General features: G+C 46.6%; 1 protein-coding gene across 1 annotated transcript in view; it reads right to left on the reverse strand.

Moving 5' to 3' along the window:
• Positions 1–17,749, reverse strand: part of LOC140422816 (transcription cofactor vestigial-like protein 1) — a 111,668-nt gene that overhangs the window by 6,755 nt on the left and 87,164 nt on the right. The window contains exon 3 of the mRNA XM_072507721.1: positions 4,684–5,082. Within this exon, the coding sequence (XP_072363822.1) occupies positions 4,684–5,082 (399 nt within the window). The remainder of the gene's footprint in view (positions 1–4,683; positions 5,083–17,749) is intronic.

Genomic DNA, 17,749 nt, shown 5'->3' on the forward strand with positions numbered 1-17,749 from the left:
AAGTTGTCCAAGTACGGAAACGTGGCCCGCAGCCCGTACCGGTCCACCATTCGGTCCATTGTTCTTTGGAACACCAAAATCCCACTCATGACGCCAAAGGGGACCCGGAGGAAATGGAAATGGAAAAGGCGGCCGTCTGCCTCAAACGCCGTGTAGTGGCGGTCCTCCAGGCGGATTGGGAGCTGGTGGTATGCAGACTTCAGATCCACCGTGGAGAACACGCGGTAGTGCACGATCTGATTTACCATGTCTGCAATCCGGGGAAGGGGGTACGCATCGAGTTGCGTAAACCGGTTAATGGTCTGGCTGTAATCAACCACCATCCGGAACTTCTCCCCGGTCTTGACGCCCACCACCTGAGCTCTCCAGGGGCTATTGCTGGCCTCGATGACTCCCTCCCGCAAGAGACGCTGGACCTCGGACCTGATAAAAGTCCCGTCCTGTATGCTATACCGCCTGCTTCTGGTGGCGACTGGTTTACAGTTGGCGGTGAGGCTTGCGAAGAGTGGGGGTGGGTGGACTTTTAGGGTCGCGAGGCTGCATATGGTGAGTGGGGGCAGGGGCCCCCGAACGTCAGGGTTAGGCTCCTGAGGTTGCATTGGAAATCTAGTCCCAATAGGAGAGGAGCGCAGACGTCTGGGACCACATATATTTTAAAGTTTGCGTACTCGGCGCCCTGTATTGCTAGGGTTGCGGTAGTTCACCCTCAGATTTGCACCGAGTGCGACCCAGAGGCGAGGGAGATGGTTTGGTGCGCCGGGAAAATTGGGAGCGAGCAGCATCTTACCATGTCCGGGTGAATGAAGCTCTCTGCTCTCGGAGTCGAAAAGGCAAGGTGTCTCGTACCCGTCTCAGCGTTTGAAAAAGTTCCCATAGCAGGTTGATGGAAAAAGTGAAGTCGTATGGGGTTCAGGGTGTACTAGCTAGATGGATAAAGAACTGGCTGGGCAACAGGAGACGGAGTGTAGTGGTGGAAGGGAGTGTCTCAAAATGGAGAAAGGTGACTAGTGGTGTTCCACAGGGATCCGTGCTGGGACCACTGTTGTTTGGGATATACATAAATGATCTGGACGAAGGTCTAGGTGGTCTGGTTAGCAAGTTTGCAGATGATACTAAGATTGGTGGAGTTACAGATAGCGGATTGTCAGAGAATACAGCAAAATATAGATAGACTGGAGAGTTGGGCAGAGAAGTGGCAGATGGAGTTCAATCCAAGCAAATGCGAGGTGATGCATTTTGGAAGATCGAATTCAAGAGCGGACTATACGGTCAATGGAAGAGTCCTGGGGAAAATTGATGTACAGAGAGATCTGGGAGTTCAGGTCCATTGTACCCTGAAGGTGGCAACGCAGGTCGATAGAGTGGCCAAGAAGGCATACAGCATGCTTGCCTTCATCGGACGGGGTATTGAGTACAAGAGTCAGCAGGTCATGTTACAGTTGTATAGGACTTTGGTTAGGCCACATTTGGAATACTGCGTGCAGTTCTGGTCGCCACATTACCAGAAGGATGTGGATGCTTTAGAGAGGGTGCAGAGGAGGTTCACCAGGATGTTGCCTGGTATGGAAGGTGCTAGCTATGAAGAAAGGTAGAGTAGGTTAGGATTGTTTTCGTTGGAAAGACGGAGGTTGAGGGGGACCTGATTGAGGTCCACAAAGCTGAGAGGTGTAGACAGGGTGGATAGCAACAAGCTTTTTCCAAGAGTGGGGGTTCAATTTCAAGGGGTCACGATTTCAAGGTGAGAGGGGGAAAGTTTAAGGGGGATGTGCGTGGAAAGTTTTTTACACAGAGGGTGGTGGGTGCCTGGAACGCTTTGCCAGTGGAGGTGGTAGAGGCGGGCACGATAGCATCATTTAAGATGCATCTAGACAGATATATGAACAGGCGGGGAACAGAGGGAAGTAGATCCTTGGAAAATAGGCAACAGGTTTAGATAAAGGATCTGGATCGGCGCAGGCTGGGAGGGCCGAAGGGCCTGTTCCTGTGCTGTAATTTTCTTTGTTCTTTGTTCTTTCTTTACCCAGACGGTCATCCTGGAGCTCCTGAGGTGCTTGGGTCGCGACTGGTCCAGGGTGACCTCGCTGGGTTGCGGGTAGCCGGCGAGGTCGGAGGTGCTGGGGCGGGTCCGCGATGGCTGTCCTTGTTGATCGTACGCGTTGAGCGGCGTAGCAGATGGCGGCCAAGGTGGTCGAGCGTGCTTGGCGGTGAGGAAGATAGCTTCCAAGATGGCGGCCCCCGTGAGTTGCACGTGCTGTGAGGGCTGGAAGATGGCTGCCCCACGGATAGCACGAGGCTGATTCTGGGTCTACAGGGGGCGGAGCCGGCAGACACGCTGCCACACTGCGGGGCCTGCGGGCCTGTGAGTCTGAGGATCGGGCCTGTGAGTCTGAGGATCGGGCCTGTGAGTCTGAGGATCGGGCCTGTGAGTCTGAGGATCGGGCCTGTGAGTCTGAGGATCGGGCCTGTGAGTCTGAGGATCGGGCCTGTGAGTCTGAGGATCGGGCCTGTGAGTCTGAGGATCGGGCCTGTGAGTCTGAGGATCGGGCCTGTGAGTCTGAGGATCGGGCCTGTGAGTTAGAGTTTCTGGACCTGGCCAGGCAAACTTTGGCAAAATGTCCTTTTCCCCCGCAGCTGCTGCAGTTGGCGTTGCGGGCCGGGCAGCGCTGCCGGGGGTGTTGGGACCGGCCGCAGAAATAGCAGGGGAGCCCCCCATGGTGGACGGGCGGCCGTGCGGCACAGGCCTGGGGTAGTCTTTGGTCGGGGGTCCACGGGGGGGTCACGTGGTCAGCCGGGAACGCGGTAAAGCTCTGGAACGCAACCTCCAGCGAGGAGGCTAACTTTACCGTCTGATCCAGGCTCAGGGCCCCCTTTTCGAGTCGGCGCTGTCGCATGTAGTTGGACCGGACTCCCGCCACGTAGACGTCTCGGACGGTGAGTTCCATATGTTGAATGGCCGTCACGGCCTGGTAGTTGCAGCTGCGTGCGAGGGCTTTGAGGTCGCGTAGGTAGTCTTCTAGCCATTCCCCGGGGTGCTGGCAGCGAGTGGTGAGGATGTGTCGCGCGTAGACCTCGTTCACGGGCCGTACATAGAGGCGTTCGAGCATCGCGAGGGCGTCTGCGTAGGAGGAGGCCTCGTCGAGTTGAACAGAGATTCGATGGCTCACCCGTGCGTGAAGGAGGCTCAGCTTCTGTTTGTCGGTGATGGAAGGCGTGGAGGAGGCTGCGAGATAGGCCTTGAAACAGCAGAGCCAGTGCAAAAACATTTCTTTTCGCCTCCGCGGCCTGCGGATCGAGTCCCAGTCGGTCAGGGTTGAGGGCCGATTCCATAGTTTCGTTTAAGTTGATTAAATTGATGCGACCATCAATTCACTCGAGACGGGAGACGAAGTAAACCGTGGCTTTAATCAACTTAGAACAGTGCCTGCCTGCGACTGATCCAATACTGAGAACCACCTACAGGTCGACTGCTCTTTATACCTCCCTTCAAGGGGAGGAGCCATGGGCGGAGCCCATACAGGCCCCAACATGTTCCCCTCTGGATAATGCCATACAATGGCCCATAGGAGGAGCCCACACGGGCAACAGCACAGATACAAATACAATGGTGGGTTATTGGTATAATACATTCACCACAGGGTTAGTGCTGTTCCCCTTGTCAGCTGGGAGGGGGGGGAGTGGGGGGGACTCTAGACGCCAGGATCAGTCAGTCCAGACTTGCCGGTGTGCTCGCTGTCATGGTATTTAGATCAGCATACCATGGTGCAATCACACACACACTGATGGACATGCAGTCGGACCAACCAACACACACAACATCGCAGCCAATCACCAGTGAGAGCACACGCACTGTAAAAACAGGGGACACTACAGTTCCCGCTCATTCCAGCAGCAGGCAGCTCAGAGCACCGAGCTCAGAGCCTGCCAATCAGACATTCACCATGTGCTGAGTGCCTCACCCAGATAGTGATAGGACAGCGTCCACAGATTAGCTGGTAATGCACGTACCCAAGTTAGCAGTGTGCTGTTATAGTTGAGTAGTTAATAAAATTGAGTTCCACCATCTCCGGCCGTGTTGGATCGTTTGTACATCAGGACACCCAACACGACACTCGCCGCTGTGAATATTTTAACAGACTAATGGTGAGTGAACCCCTCCTGAGATTGACTAATTTAACAATTGCCCAAACACACACACTGATTGGTCCGAGGAAATCCCTCCATCGGCATCACCCACTTTGGGTCTGATGATGACATCAATGACTTTGATTTTGGTCATTTAAGTTATGTTAATTGGTGATTGGAATTGTTCAGTCCTGGGACATACTTACCACAGAAACAAAGAAAATTTACAATGTCGAATGAGGCCATTTGGCCCCCCGTGTCTGCACCGGCCTAGAAAGCGAAAACAGAAACTGGCCACTTCGCACTTTCAACCTTCCGGTGGTTAAAAAGCACCGACGTTTACTTTGGGAATATCAGCCAGAAGAGCAGGAGTTTATAATCCCTCCCGAACAGCACGGTGGGTGTACCTACACGACGCGCACTGCAGCGGAGCAAGATGGCGGCTCACCATCCAATTAGGGATGGATAATAACTGCTGGCCGGGCCAGGGACACCCACATCCCGTTACTGGATAAATATTTCCCATTCTCCTTGCCTTCCTCTGTCGGTGATGTAACTTACCCATGTCAGGGTTCACAGCGAGTTCAGCATCAGGGCCAGGCCACACGGCTGTGAAGTTTGTTTTCGGGTCAGTCTGTTGCTGGCTGGGTTCAGGCGCCGCCCTTGCCCCTCGCAGTGGCACCAGAACAGAGCTATACTGTCGGCTGTTGACTGAAGCTGGCATCATTTGGTGCAGCCCAGGTATTGGCTGATGATAGATGCTGCTCACCCCAGGTAAGAGCCATGGATCGTGAGGATGCTGCTGTGCGTGGAGGCTCTGGTGGCTGCCTTGCCGGTACTGAGATTCGGGCATGGGTACACTGGCAGAACTGACGGGCAGAGTGGAAAGGGTGGGTCCTGGGTGTGGGCTCGACCACATCGGAGCTCGAGGACTCCATTGGTGTGGGGATTGTTTTCCATCTGAAAATTGAGAATGGGTAGATTTAAATCATTAAATACAATCTGTCTAGCGGTATTCCAAAGTGTTATTGGGCTATTAACCCAGAGAATGGAAGATAAATCACACCACAACACTGTAAGAAATAGAGGTAATTAAAATATACATCTGGAATAAGAAACTGATCTCAGTCAAGATGACCATTGTTACAACAACACATCTGGTTCGGAAATCTGCCGGACTCGGAACTGGACGTGCGGGGACCAGTATCCGCAGCTGAAGCTGCGAGAAGCAGTCCGGGGCCCTGCCAGCCCCCTGCAGGTAGGGGAATCGCTGGAAATGTTTTTATGGAAAGTCTGCTGTGAAACGTAGGGGTTTTTACCCCGGCGTGGAGACAGAGCACCAGGTTTGGAGATTCAAGCCCCCAGTCTCCACAAACGGGGAGAACATCACCAGCAGGGGTCTGCCGGGGATTCGGGGCCCCTGTGTGAGCAGCTTCTGGGCAGGATGGCACTCTGGCAGTGCCACCTGGGCCCCCTGGCTGTGCCACCTGGGCCCCCTGGCTGTGCCACCTGGGCCCCCGGCAGTGCCACCTGGGCTCCCTGGCAGCGCCACCTGAGTGTCACCCTGGCTGTGCCACCTGGGCCCCCTGGCTGTGCCACCTGGGCCCCCTGGCAGTGCCATCTGGGCCCCCTGGCTGTGCCACCTGGGCACCCTGGCAGCGCCACCTGAGTGTCACCCTGGCTGTGCCACCTGGGCACCCTGGCTGTGCCACCTGGGCACCCTGGCTGTGCCACCTGGGCACCCTGGCATTATCCTGGTGCTGGCAGGGGCAGTGTCAAAGTGCCAGCGTTGGCAGTGGCTTGGTGGCATTTTGCCCACAATGGGGATTGGACCTGGGGTGCCCTCCCCCCTTTATTGGGTGGGGCACTAGATTACCACTTATTGGTTGGGAGGGGATCCAGGGGTCGTGTTGGGGGGTCTCATGATTGGGGCATCATTAAATTAAGGTGCCCTGATCTCTTCCTGCACTGACGGGGGTAACCCCTCACTGACGGAAATGAGACCGAGCGCTGTATCGACTGGGCCTCCTCAATAAGGCCCCGACATAAAACAGAGTCCGGTTAGGTAGCGGGGACTTTCTCTGCACTGCGAGTGCCAGGAAACATCCAGCTAATCGTGCTCGACACGGAAACACCCAGCTAAACGTGCTCGACACGGACACACCCAGCTAATCGTGCTCGACACGGACACACCCAGCTAATCGTGCTCGACACGGAAACATCCAGCTAATCGTGCTCGACACGGAAACACCAGCTAATCGTGCTCGACACGGAAACACCCAGCTAATCGTGCTCGACACGGAAACACCCAGCTAATCGTGCTCGACACGGAAACACCCAGCTAATCGTGCTCGACACGGACACACCCAGCTAATCGTGCTCGACACGGAAACACCCAGCTAATCGTGCTCGACACGGAAACACCCAGCTAATCGTGCTCGACACGGAAACACCCAGCTAATCGTGCTCGACACGGACACACCCAGCTAATCGTGCTCGACACGGACACACCCAGCTAATCGTGCTCGACACGGAAACATCCAGCTAATCGTGCTCGACACGGAAACACCAGCTAATCGTGCTCGACACGGAAACATCCAGCTAATCGTGCTCGACACGGAAACACCCAGCTAATTGTGCTCGACACGGAAACACCCAGCTAATCGTGCTCGACACGGAAACACCCAGCTAATCGTGCTCAACACGGACACACCCAGCTAATCGTGCTCGACACGGACACACCCAGCTAATCGTGCTCGACACGGAAACACCCAGCTAATCGTGCTCGACACGGACATACCCAGCTAATCATGCTCGACACAGACACACCAGCTAATCGTGCTCAACACGGAAACATCCAGCTAATCGTGCTCGACACGGAAACACCCAGCTAATCGTGCTCGACACGGACACACCCAGCTAATCGTGCTCGACACGGACACACCCAGCTAATCGTGCTCGACACGGAAACACCCAGCTAATCGTGCTCGACACGGAAACATCCAGCTAATCGTGCTCGACATGGAAACACCCAGCTAATCGTGCTCGACGCGGAAACACCAGCTAATCGTGCTCGACACGGAAACATCCAGCTAATCGTGCTCGACACGGAAACACCCAGCTAATCGTGCTCGACACGGAAACACCAGCTAATCGTGCTCGACACGGAAACACCAGCTAATCGCGCTCGACACGGAAACACCCAGCTAATCGTGCTCGACACGGACACACCCAGCTAATCGTGCTCGATACGGACACACCAGCTAATCGTGCTCGACACGGAAACATCCAGCTAATCGTGCTCGACACGGAAACACCCAGCTAATCGTGCTCGACACGGACACACCCAGCTAATCGTGCTCGACACGGACACACCCAGCTAATCGTGCTCGACACGGAAACACCTAGCTAATCGTGCTCGACACGGAAACATCCAGCTAATCGTGCTCGACATGGAAACACCCAGCTAATCGTGCTCGACGCGGAAACACCAGCTAATCGTGCTCGACACGGAAACGTCCAGCTAATCGTGCTCGACACGGAAACACCCAGCTAATCGTGCTCGACACGGAAACACCAGCTAATCGTGCTCGACACGGAAACACCAGCTAATCGTGCTCGACACGGAAACACCCAGCTAATCGTGCTCGACACGGAGAAACACCCAGCTAATCGTGCTCGACACGGAACCAGCTAATCGTGCTCGACACGGAGGAACACCCAGCTAATCGTGCTCGACACGGAAACACCCAGCTAATCGTGCTCGACACGGAAACACCCAGCTAATCGTGCTCGACACGGAAACACCCAGCTAATCGTGCTCGACCACGGAAACACCAGCTAATCGTGCTCGACACGGAAACACCCAGCTAATCGTGCTCGACACGGAAACACCCAGCTAATCGTGCTCGACACGGAAACACCCAGCTAATCGTGCTCGACACGGAAACACCCAGCTAATCGTGCTCGACACGGGAAACACCCAGCTAATCGTGCTCGACACGGAAACACCCAGCTAATCGTGCTCGACACGGACACACCCAGCTAATCGTGCTCGACACGGAAACACCCAGCTAATCGTGCTCGACACGGAAACACCCCAGCTAATCGTGCTCGACACGGAAACACCCAGCTAATCGTGCTCGACACGGAAACACCCAGCTAATCGTGCTCGACACGGAAACACCAGCTAATCGTGCTCGACACGGAAACACCCAGCTAATCGTGCTCGACACGGAAACACCCAGCTAATCGTGCTCGACACGGAAACACCCAGCTAATCGTGCTCGACACGGAAACACCCAGCTAATCGTGCTCGACACGGAAACACCCAGCTAATCGTGCTCGACACGGAAACACCCAGCTAATCGTGATCGACACGGAAACACCCAGCTAATCGTGCTCGACACGGACACACCCAGCTAATCGTGCTCGACACGGAAACACCCAGCTAATCGTGCTCGACACGGAAACACCCAGCTAATCGTGCTCGACACGGACACACCCAGCTAATCGTGCTCGACACGGAAACATCCAGCTAATCGTGCTCGACACGGAAAACCCAGCTAATCGTGCTCGACACGGACACACCCAGCTAATCGTGCTCGACACGGAAACACCCAGCTAATCGTGCTCGACACGGAAACACCCAGCTAATCGTGTTCGACACGGAAACACCCAGCTAATCGTGCTCGACACGGACACACCCAGCTAATCGTGCTCGACACGGAAACACCCAGCTAATCGTGCTCGACACGGAAACACCCAGCTAATCGTGCTCGACACGGAAACACCAGCTAATCGTGCTCGATACGGAAACACCCAGCTAATCGTGCTCGACACGGAAACACCCAGCTAATCGTGCTCGACACGGAAACACCCAGCTAATCGTGCTCGACACGGGACTCTGCTTCATTTCCGTTAGATAGCGACCAATACCCGACTCCAGACTCAAATTCTTCTTTCCGGGTTAATCTAGAAGGAGGACGTACAACTCAAAGATAAAGGTCCCCCCATTTACCATGGAGATGAGAAGAAATTTGTTCCTCAGAGGGTCGTTAGTCTTTGGAATTCTCAGAGGGAAATGGAATCTGAGCTAATGAATATAATTCACATCTGAGTTATATAGATGTTTGATCGACGAAGGTTAACAGGGGCGATATTCTCTGGCCTCCCAGTGGCCTGCTAGTCGCTGCCGGGGGAAGTCCAGCCCAGTGTCACCAGGACTGTGGAATTGAGACCACAAGCTGGCCAGCTGTGAACTTATTAAATGGTGGAGGAGGAGACCTGGGATGGGTAATAAACGGCAAACTTCAGAACAATGGTCACAGCCCAAGGATTTACTGTTGAAAAAATCAGAAAAATACTTTGCAACTGACACAATGGAACAATGTCAAGTTCAAAGTCAGACCAAAGACGGATGTATTTACTCAAACTGATGAAGGTGGACAAGGTGGCACTCAGGGGTGGCGACACATGCTGGGAGCTGTGGTGATCTGCATCAGTGTAAATACACAAGGGGTTAATGCAAATACACTAGAACTAAATAAACACGAGAGGGCGAGAGGGAGCACCAGAGACATGACACACAGACATTCAACCAATAGGTCAGTAAGATAGGACACGACCAATGGGCAGTCAAGACACCCAGAGGCAACACTACCACAAGGGGGCTACCCATATAAAAGGACAGGGCACACAGGCTCTTTCTCTTTTCCACAGGCGACACTCAGAGAGACAGGGGCAGATCAGAGCATCACACCCACCGCATGGATTAGAGCAGACTGATTAGTTAGATTGAGTTACTATAGTAAGATCAGCAGGAGAATCGAACTGAAGTAGGAGAATTGTTAACTGTTCAATAAATGTGTTAAACCTATCTCCAAGTCTGAACCATCCTTTGTCAGAGCATACATCAAGGAAGCAGCTGATGCTACATGAAGAAGCAGAACACAACATGGTACCAGTGAGTGCTTGTTGAATCCCTATAGCTCAACTCAACAGATCCGTGACTACCAGCAACAGCACCCAGGCAAGATGTTCGAGATTCCGGTTCCACAGCAGCTCAGGTACCACAGCAATCTCAGTGCAAACTGCCGTGTGTTCAGGCAGAGATTCGAGATCTACCTGGTAGCGTCCGACCTAGATGGCGTGGCGGATGCAGAGAAAATAAAGCTTCTGCTCACCATTGCAGGTGAAAGAACAGTGTAAATCTTCGAGACCTTCAAGTACGCCAAAGGGCGAGACAAGAGAGACTCCCAGGCAGTCCTGGAAAGGTTTCAAGGATACTGCGAAAAACACAACAATAAAACCTACAAAACCAACAACAAAGACAACAACAAGCACGACAAAACCAACAACACTGGAACAACGACTGGTACGACATGGTACAACTCTGTAAATGCAGGACACTGTGACAGCACAGTTCCTAACACTGGCAAGAGTACAGACATACCCTGGCATGACAGCAAATCTCACCCATTCAGGTTTGCTCCACTACAAACACGCAAACCAGCTTTCAAGGCAGATGACATACTGCATCAATATCACAATCACAAGAAACAGCCCAGACAGGACGACACAGATTACAGACTACATCACTACCACAAGCATCGGGGGGAAAAAAGAGTCCACAGCAGACAACAAAGTGATTTGACCACTATTTGATTCCTTAAGCACAGGGACACTGATGGCGTTCACAAGGACATTCCACCATCAACATCACCATTTCACCAGGAAAACAAGAAAGCCACTCAACCAGATTAATTCATGAACTTTGGACTCATACATATTATTTGGTATTGTATAATTGTCACTGTCATCATGATTTTGCGTTTGATAAGGTTCCCCACAGTAGGCTACTGCAGAAAATACGGAGGCATGGGATTCAGGGTGATTTCGCAGTTTGGATCAGAAATTGGCTAGCTGGAAGAAGACAGAGGGTGGTGGTTGATGGGAAATGTTCAGACTGGAGTCCAGTTACTAGTGGTGTACCACAAGGATCTGTTTTGGGGCCACTGCTGTCTGTCATTTTTATAAATGACCTGGAGGAGGATGTAGAAGGATGGGTGAGTAAATTTGCAGATGACACTAAAGTCGGTGGAGTTGTGGACAGTGCGGAAGGATGTTACAAGTTACAGAGGGATATAGATAAGCTGCAGCGCTGGGCTGAGAGGTGGCAAATGGAGTTTAATGCAGAAAAGTGTGAGGTGATTCATTTTGGAAGGAATAACAGGAAGACTGAGTACTGGGCTAATGGTAAGATTCTTGGCAGTGTGGATGAGCAGAGAGATCTTGGTGTCCATGTACATCGATCCCTGAAAGTTGCCACCCAGGTTGAGAGGGTTGTTAAGAAGGCGTACGGTGTGTTAGCTTTTATTGGTAGAGGGATTGAGTTTCGGAGCCATGAGGTCATGTTGCAGCTGTACAAAACTCTGGTGCGGCCGCATTTAGAGTATTGCGTGCAATTCTGGTCACCGCATTATAGGAAGGATGTGGAAGCATTGGAAAGAGTGCAGAGGAGATTTACCAGAATGTTGCCTGGTATGGAGGGAAGATCTTAGGAGGAAAGGCTGAGGGACTTAAGGCTGTTTTCGTTAGAGAGAAGAAGGTTAAGAGGTGACTTAATTGAGGCATACAAGATGATCAGAGGATTGGATAGGGTGGACAGTGAGAGCCTTTTTCCTCGGATGGTGATGTCTAGCACGAGGGGACATAGCTTTAAATTGATGGGAGAGAGATATAGGACAGATGTCAGAGGTAGGTTCTTTACTCAGAGAGTAGTAAGGGCGTGGAATGCCCTGCCTGCAACAGTAGTGGACTCGCCAACACTAAGAACATTCAAATGGTCATTGGATAGACATATGGACAATAAGGGAATAGTGTAGATGGGCTTCAGAGTGGTTTCACAGGTCGGCGCAACATCGAGTGCCGAAGGGCCTGTACTGAGCTGTAATGTTCTATGTTCTATGATTTGTACATGTTATCACTGCAGGAAAGGATGTCCCGAAGCGTGGTACATTGGCGAGACCATGCAGACGCTGAGACAACGAATGAACGGACATCGCGTGACAATCACCAGGCAGGAATGTTCCCTTCCAGTCGGGGAACACTTCAGCAGTCAAGGGCATTCAGCCTCTGATCTCCGGGTAAGCGTTCTCCAAGGCGGCCTTCAGGACCCGCGACAACGCAGAATCGCCGAGCAGAAACTTAGCGCCAAGTTCCGCACACATGAGTGCGGCCTCAACCGGGACCTGGGATTCATGTCGCATTACATTCGTCCCCCACCATCTGGCCTGCGAAATCCTACCAACTGTCCTGGCTTGAGACAATTCACACCTCTTTAACCTGGGGTTACCCCATCTCTGGATATTTAAACACATAATTAACTGCAAATGCTCGCATTCTAAGTAATGTCTGGCATCTTTGTATTTGTTTATATATATGTTTCTGGAACATACATCTTCATTCACCTGAGGAAGGAGCAGTGCTCCGAAAGCTAGTGACATCAAAACAAACCTGTTGGACTTTAACCTGGTGTTGTAAGACTTCGTACTATTTCACACTAATATTAAATATCTCAGTCTCTGTGTATTTCACACTAATATTAAATATCTCAGTCTCTGTGTATCTCACACTGATATTAAATATCTCAGTCTCTGTGTCTCTGTGTATTTCACACTAATATTAAATACCTCAGTCTCTGTGTCTCTGTGTATTTCACACTAATATTAAATATGTCAGTCTCTGTGTCTCTGTGTATTTCACACTAATATTAAATACCTCAGTCTCTGTGTCGCTGTGTATTTCACACTAATATTAAATATCTCAGTCTCTGTGTCTCCGTGTATTTCACACTAATATTAAATATCTCAGTCTCTGTGTCTCTGTGTATTTCACACTAATATTAAATATCTCAGTCTCTGTGTCTCTGTGTATTTCACACTAATATTAAATATCTCAGTCTCTGTGTCTCTGTGTATTTCACACTAATATTAAATATCTCAGTCTCTGTGTCACTGTGTATTTCACACTAATATTAAATACGTCAGTCTCTGTGTCTCTGTGTATTTCACACTAATATTAAATATCTCAGTCTCTGTGTCTCTGTGTATTTCACACTAATATTAAATATCTCAGTCTCTGTGTCTCTGTGTATTTCACACTAATATTAAATATCTCAGTCTCTGTGTCTCTGTGTATTTCACACTAATATTAAATATCTCAGTCTCTGTGTCTCTGTGTATTTCACACTAATATTAAAGATCTCAGTCTCTGTGTCTCTGTGTATTTCACACTAATATTAAATATCTCAGTCTCTGTGTATTTCACACTAATATTAAATATCTCAGTCTCTGTGTCTCTGTGTATTTCACACTAATATTAAATATCTCAGTCTCTGTGTCTCTGTGTATTTCACACTAATATTAAATATCTCAGTCTCTGTGTATCTCACACTGATATTAAATATCTCAGTCTCTGTGTCTCTGTGTATTTCACACTAATATTAAATACCTCAGTCTCTGTGTCTCTGTGTATTTCACACTAATATTAAATATGTCAGTCTCTGTGTCTCTGTGTATTTCACACTAATATTAAATACCTCAGTCTCTGTGTCGCTGTGTATTTCACACTAATATTAAATATCTCAGTCTCTGTGTCTCCGTGTATTTCACACTAATATTAAATATCTCAGTCTCTGTGTCTCTGTGTATTTCACACTAATATTAAATATCTCAGTCTCTGTGTCTCTGTGTATTTCACACTAATATTAAATATCTCAGTCTCTGTGTATTTCACACTAATATTAAATATCTCAGTCTCTGTGTCACTGTGTATTTCACACTAATATTAAATACCTCAGTCTCTGTGTCTCTGTGTATTTCACACTAATATTAAATATCTCAGTCTCTGTGTCTCTGTGTATTTCACACTAATATTAAATATCTCAGTCTCTGTGTCTCTGTGTATTTCACACTAATATTAAATATCTCAGTCTCTGTGTCTCTGTGTATTTCAAACTAATATTAAATATCTCAGTCTCTGTGTCTCTGTGTATTTCACACTAATATTAAATATCTCAGCCTCTGTGTCTCTGTGTATTTCACACTAATATTAAATATCTCAGTCTCTGTGTCTCTGTGTATTTCACAGTAATATTAATATCTCAGTCTCTGTGTCTCTGTGTATTTCACACTAATATTAAATATCTCAGTCTCTGTGTCTCTGTGTATTTCACACTAATATTAAATATCTCAGTCTCTGTGTCTCTGTGTATTTCACACTAATATTAAATACCTCAGTCTCGGTGTCTCTGTGTATTTCACACTAATATTAAATATCTCAGTCTCTGTGTCTCTGTGTATTTCACACTAATATTAAATATCTCAGTCTCTGTGTCTCTGTGTATTTCACACTAATATTAAATATCTCAGTCTCTGTGTCTCTGTGTATTTCACACTAATATTAAATATCTCAGTCTCTGTGCCTCTGTGTATTTCACACTAATATTAAATATCTCAGTCTCTGTGTCTCTGTGTATTTCACACTAATATTAAATATCTCAGTCTCTGTGCCTCTGTGTATTTCACACTAATATTAAATATCTCAGTCTCTGTGTCTCTGTGTATTTCACACTAATATTAAATATCTCAGTCTCTGTGTCTCTGTGTATTTCACAGTAATATTAATATCTCAGTCTCTGTGTCTCTGTGTATTTCACACTAATATTAAATATCTCAGTCTCTGTGTCTCTGTGTATTTCACACTAATATTCAATATCTCAGTCTCTGTGTCTCTGTGTATTTCACACTAATATTAAATATCTCAGTCTCTGTGTCTCTGTGTATTTCACACTAATATTAAATATCTCAGTCTCTGTCTCTGTGTATTTCACACTAATATTAAATATCTCAGTCTCTGTGTCTCTGTGTATTTCACAGTAATATTAATATCTCAGTCTCTGTGTCTCTGTGTATTTCACACTAATATTAAATATCTCAGTCTCTGTGTCTCTGTGTATTTCACACTAATATTAAATATCTCAGTCTCTGTGTCTCTGTGTATTTCACACTAATATTAAATATCTCAGTCTCTGTGTCTCTGTGTATTTCACACTAATATTAAATATCTCAGTCTCTGTGTCTCTGTGTATTTCACACTAATATTAAATATCTCAGTCTCTGTGTCTCTGTGTATTTCACACTAACATTAAATATCTCAGTCTCTGTGTCGCTGTGTATTTCACAGTAATATTAAATATCTCAGTCTCTGTGCCTCTGTGAATTTCACATTAATATTAAATATCTCAGTCTCTGTGTCTCTGTGTATTTATCACTAATATTAAATATCTCAGTCTCTGTGTATTTCACACTAATATTAAATACCTCAGTCTCTGTGTCTCTGTGTATTTGACATTAATATTAAATATCTCAGTCTCTGTGTCTCTGTGTATTTCACATTAATATTAAATATCTCAGTCTCTGTGTCTCTCTGTATTTATCACTAATATTAAATATCTCAGTCTCTGTGTATTTCACACTAATATTAAATATCTCAGTCTCTGTGTCTCTGTGTATTTCACACTAATATTAAATATCTCAGTCTCTGTGTCTCTCTGTATTTATCACTAATATTAAATATCTCAGTCTCTGTGTCTCTGTGTATTTCACACTAATATTAAATATCTAAGTCTGCCTGTGTCTCTGTGTATTTCACACTAATATTAAATACCTCAGTCTCTGTGTCTCTGTGTATTTCACATTAATATTAAATATCTCAGTCTCTGTGTCTCTGTGTATTTCACATTAATATTAAATATCTCAGTCTCTGTGTATTTCACACTAATATTAAATATCTCAGTCTCTGTGTCTCTGTGTATTTCAAACTAATATTAAGTATCTCAGTCTCTGTGTCTCTGTGTATTTCACACTAATATTAAATATCTCAGTCTCTGTGTCTCTGTGTATTTCACAGTAATATTAAATATCTCAGTCTCTATGTCTCTCTGTATTTATCACTAATATTAAATATCTCAGTCTCTGTGTCCCTGTGTATTTCACATTAATATTAAATATCTCAGTCTCTGTGTCTCTGTGTATTTCACATTAATATTAAATATCTCAGTCTCTGTGTCTCTCTGTATTTATCACTAATATTAAATATCTCAGTCTCTGTGTCTCTGTGTATTTCACACTAATATTAAATATCTCAGTCTCTCTGTCTCTATGTATTTCACACTAATATTAAATATCTCAGTCTCTGTGTATTTCACACTAATATTAAATATCTCAGTCTCTGTGTCTCTGTGTATTTCACACTAATATTAAATATCTCAGTCTCTGTGTATTTCACACTAATATTAAATACCTCAGTCTCTGTGTCTCTGTGTATTTCACACTAATATTAAATATCTCAGTCTCTGTGTATTTCACACTAATATTAAATATCTCAGTCTCTGTGTCTCTGTGTATTTCACAGTAATATTAAATATCTCAGTCTCTATGTCTCTCTGTATTTATCACTAATATTAAATATCTCAGTCTCTGTGTCCCTGTGTATTTCACATTAATATTAAATATCTCAGTCTCTGTGTCTCTGTGTATTTCACATTAATATTAAATATCTCAGTCTCTGTGTCTCTCTGTATTTATCACTAATATTAAATATCTCAGTCTCTGTGTCTCTGTGTATTTCACACTAATATTAAATATCTCAGTCTCTCTGTCTCTGTGTATTTCACACTAATATTAAATATCTCAGTCTCTGTGTATTTCACACTAATATTAAATATCTCAGTCTCTGTGTCTCTGTGTATTTCACACTAATATTAAATATCTCAGTCTCTGTGTATTTCACACTAATATTAAATACCTCAGTCTCTGTGTCTCTGTGTATTTCACACTAATATTAAATATCTCAGTCTCTGTGTATTTCACACTAATATTAAATATCTCAGTCTCTGTGTCTCTGTGTATTTCACACTAATATTAAATACCTCAGTCTCTGTGTCTCTGTGTATTTCACACTAATATTAAATATCTCAGTCTCTGTGCCTCTGTGAATTTCACATTAATATTAAATATCTCAGTCTCTGTGTCTCTGTGTATTTATCACTAATATTAAATATCTCAGTCTCTGTGTATTTCACACTAATATTAAATATCTCAGTCTCTGTGTCTCTGTGTATTTCACATTAATATTAAATATCTCAGTCTCTGTGTCTCTGTATTTCACACTAATATTAAATATCTCAGTCTCTGTGTATTTCACACTAATATTAAATATCTCAGTCTCTGTGTCTCTGTGTATTTCACACTAATATTAAATATCTCAGTCTCTGTGTCTCTGTGTATTTCACACTAATATTAAATATCTCAGTCTCTGTGTCTCTGTGTATTTCACACTAATATTAAATATCTCAGTCTCTGTGTCTCTGTGTATTTCACACTAATATTAAACATCTCAGTCTCTGTGTCTCTGTGTATTTCACACTAATATTAAATATCTCAGTCTCTGTGTCTCTGTGTATTTCACACTAATATTAAATATCTCAGTCTCTGTGTCTCGGTGTATTTCACACTAATATTAAATATCTCAGTCTCTGTGTATTTCACACTAATATTAAATA

The sequence above is a fragment of the Scyliorhinus torazame genome, chromosome 5, assembly GCF_047496885.1.
Source record: "Scyliorhinus torazame isolate Kashiwa2021f chromosome 5, sScyTor2.1, whole genome shotgun sequence".
Lineage (NCBI taxonomy): Eukaryota > Metazoa > Chordata > Chondrichthyes > Carcharhiniformes > Scyliorhinidae > Scyliorhinus > Scyliorhinus torazame.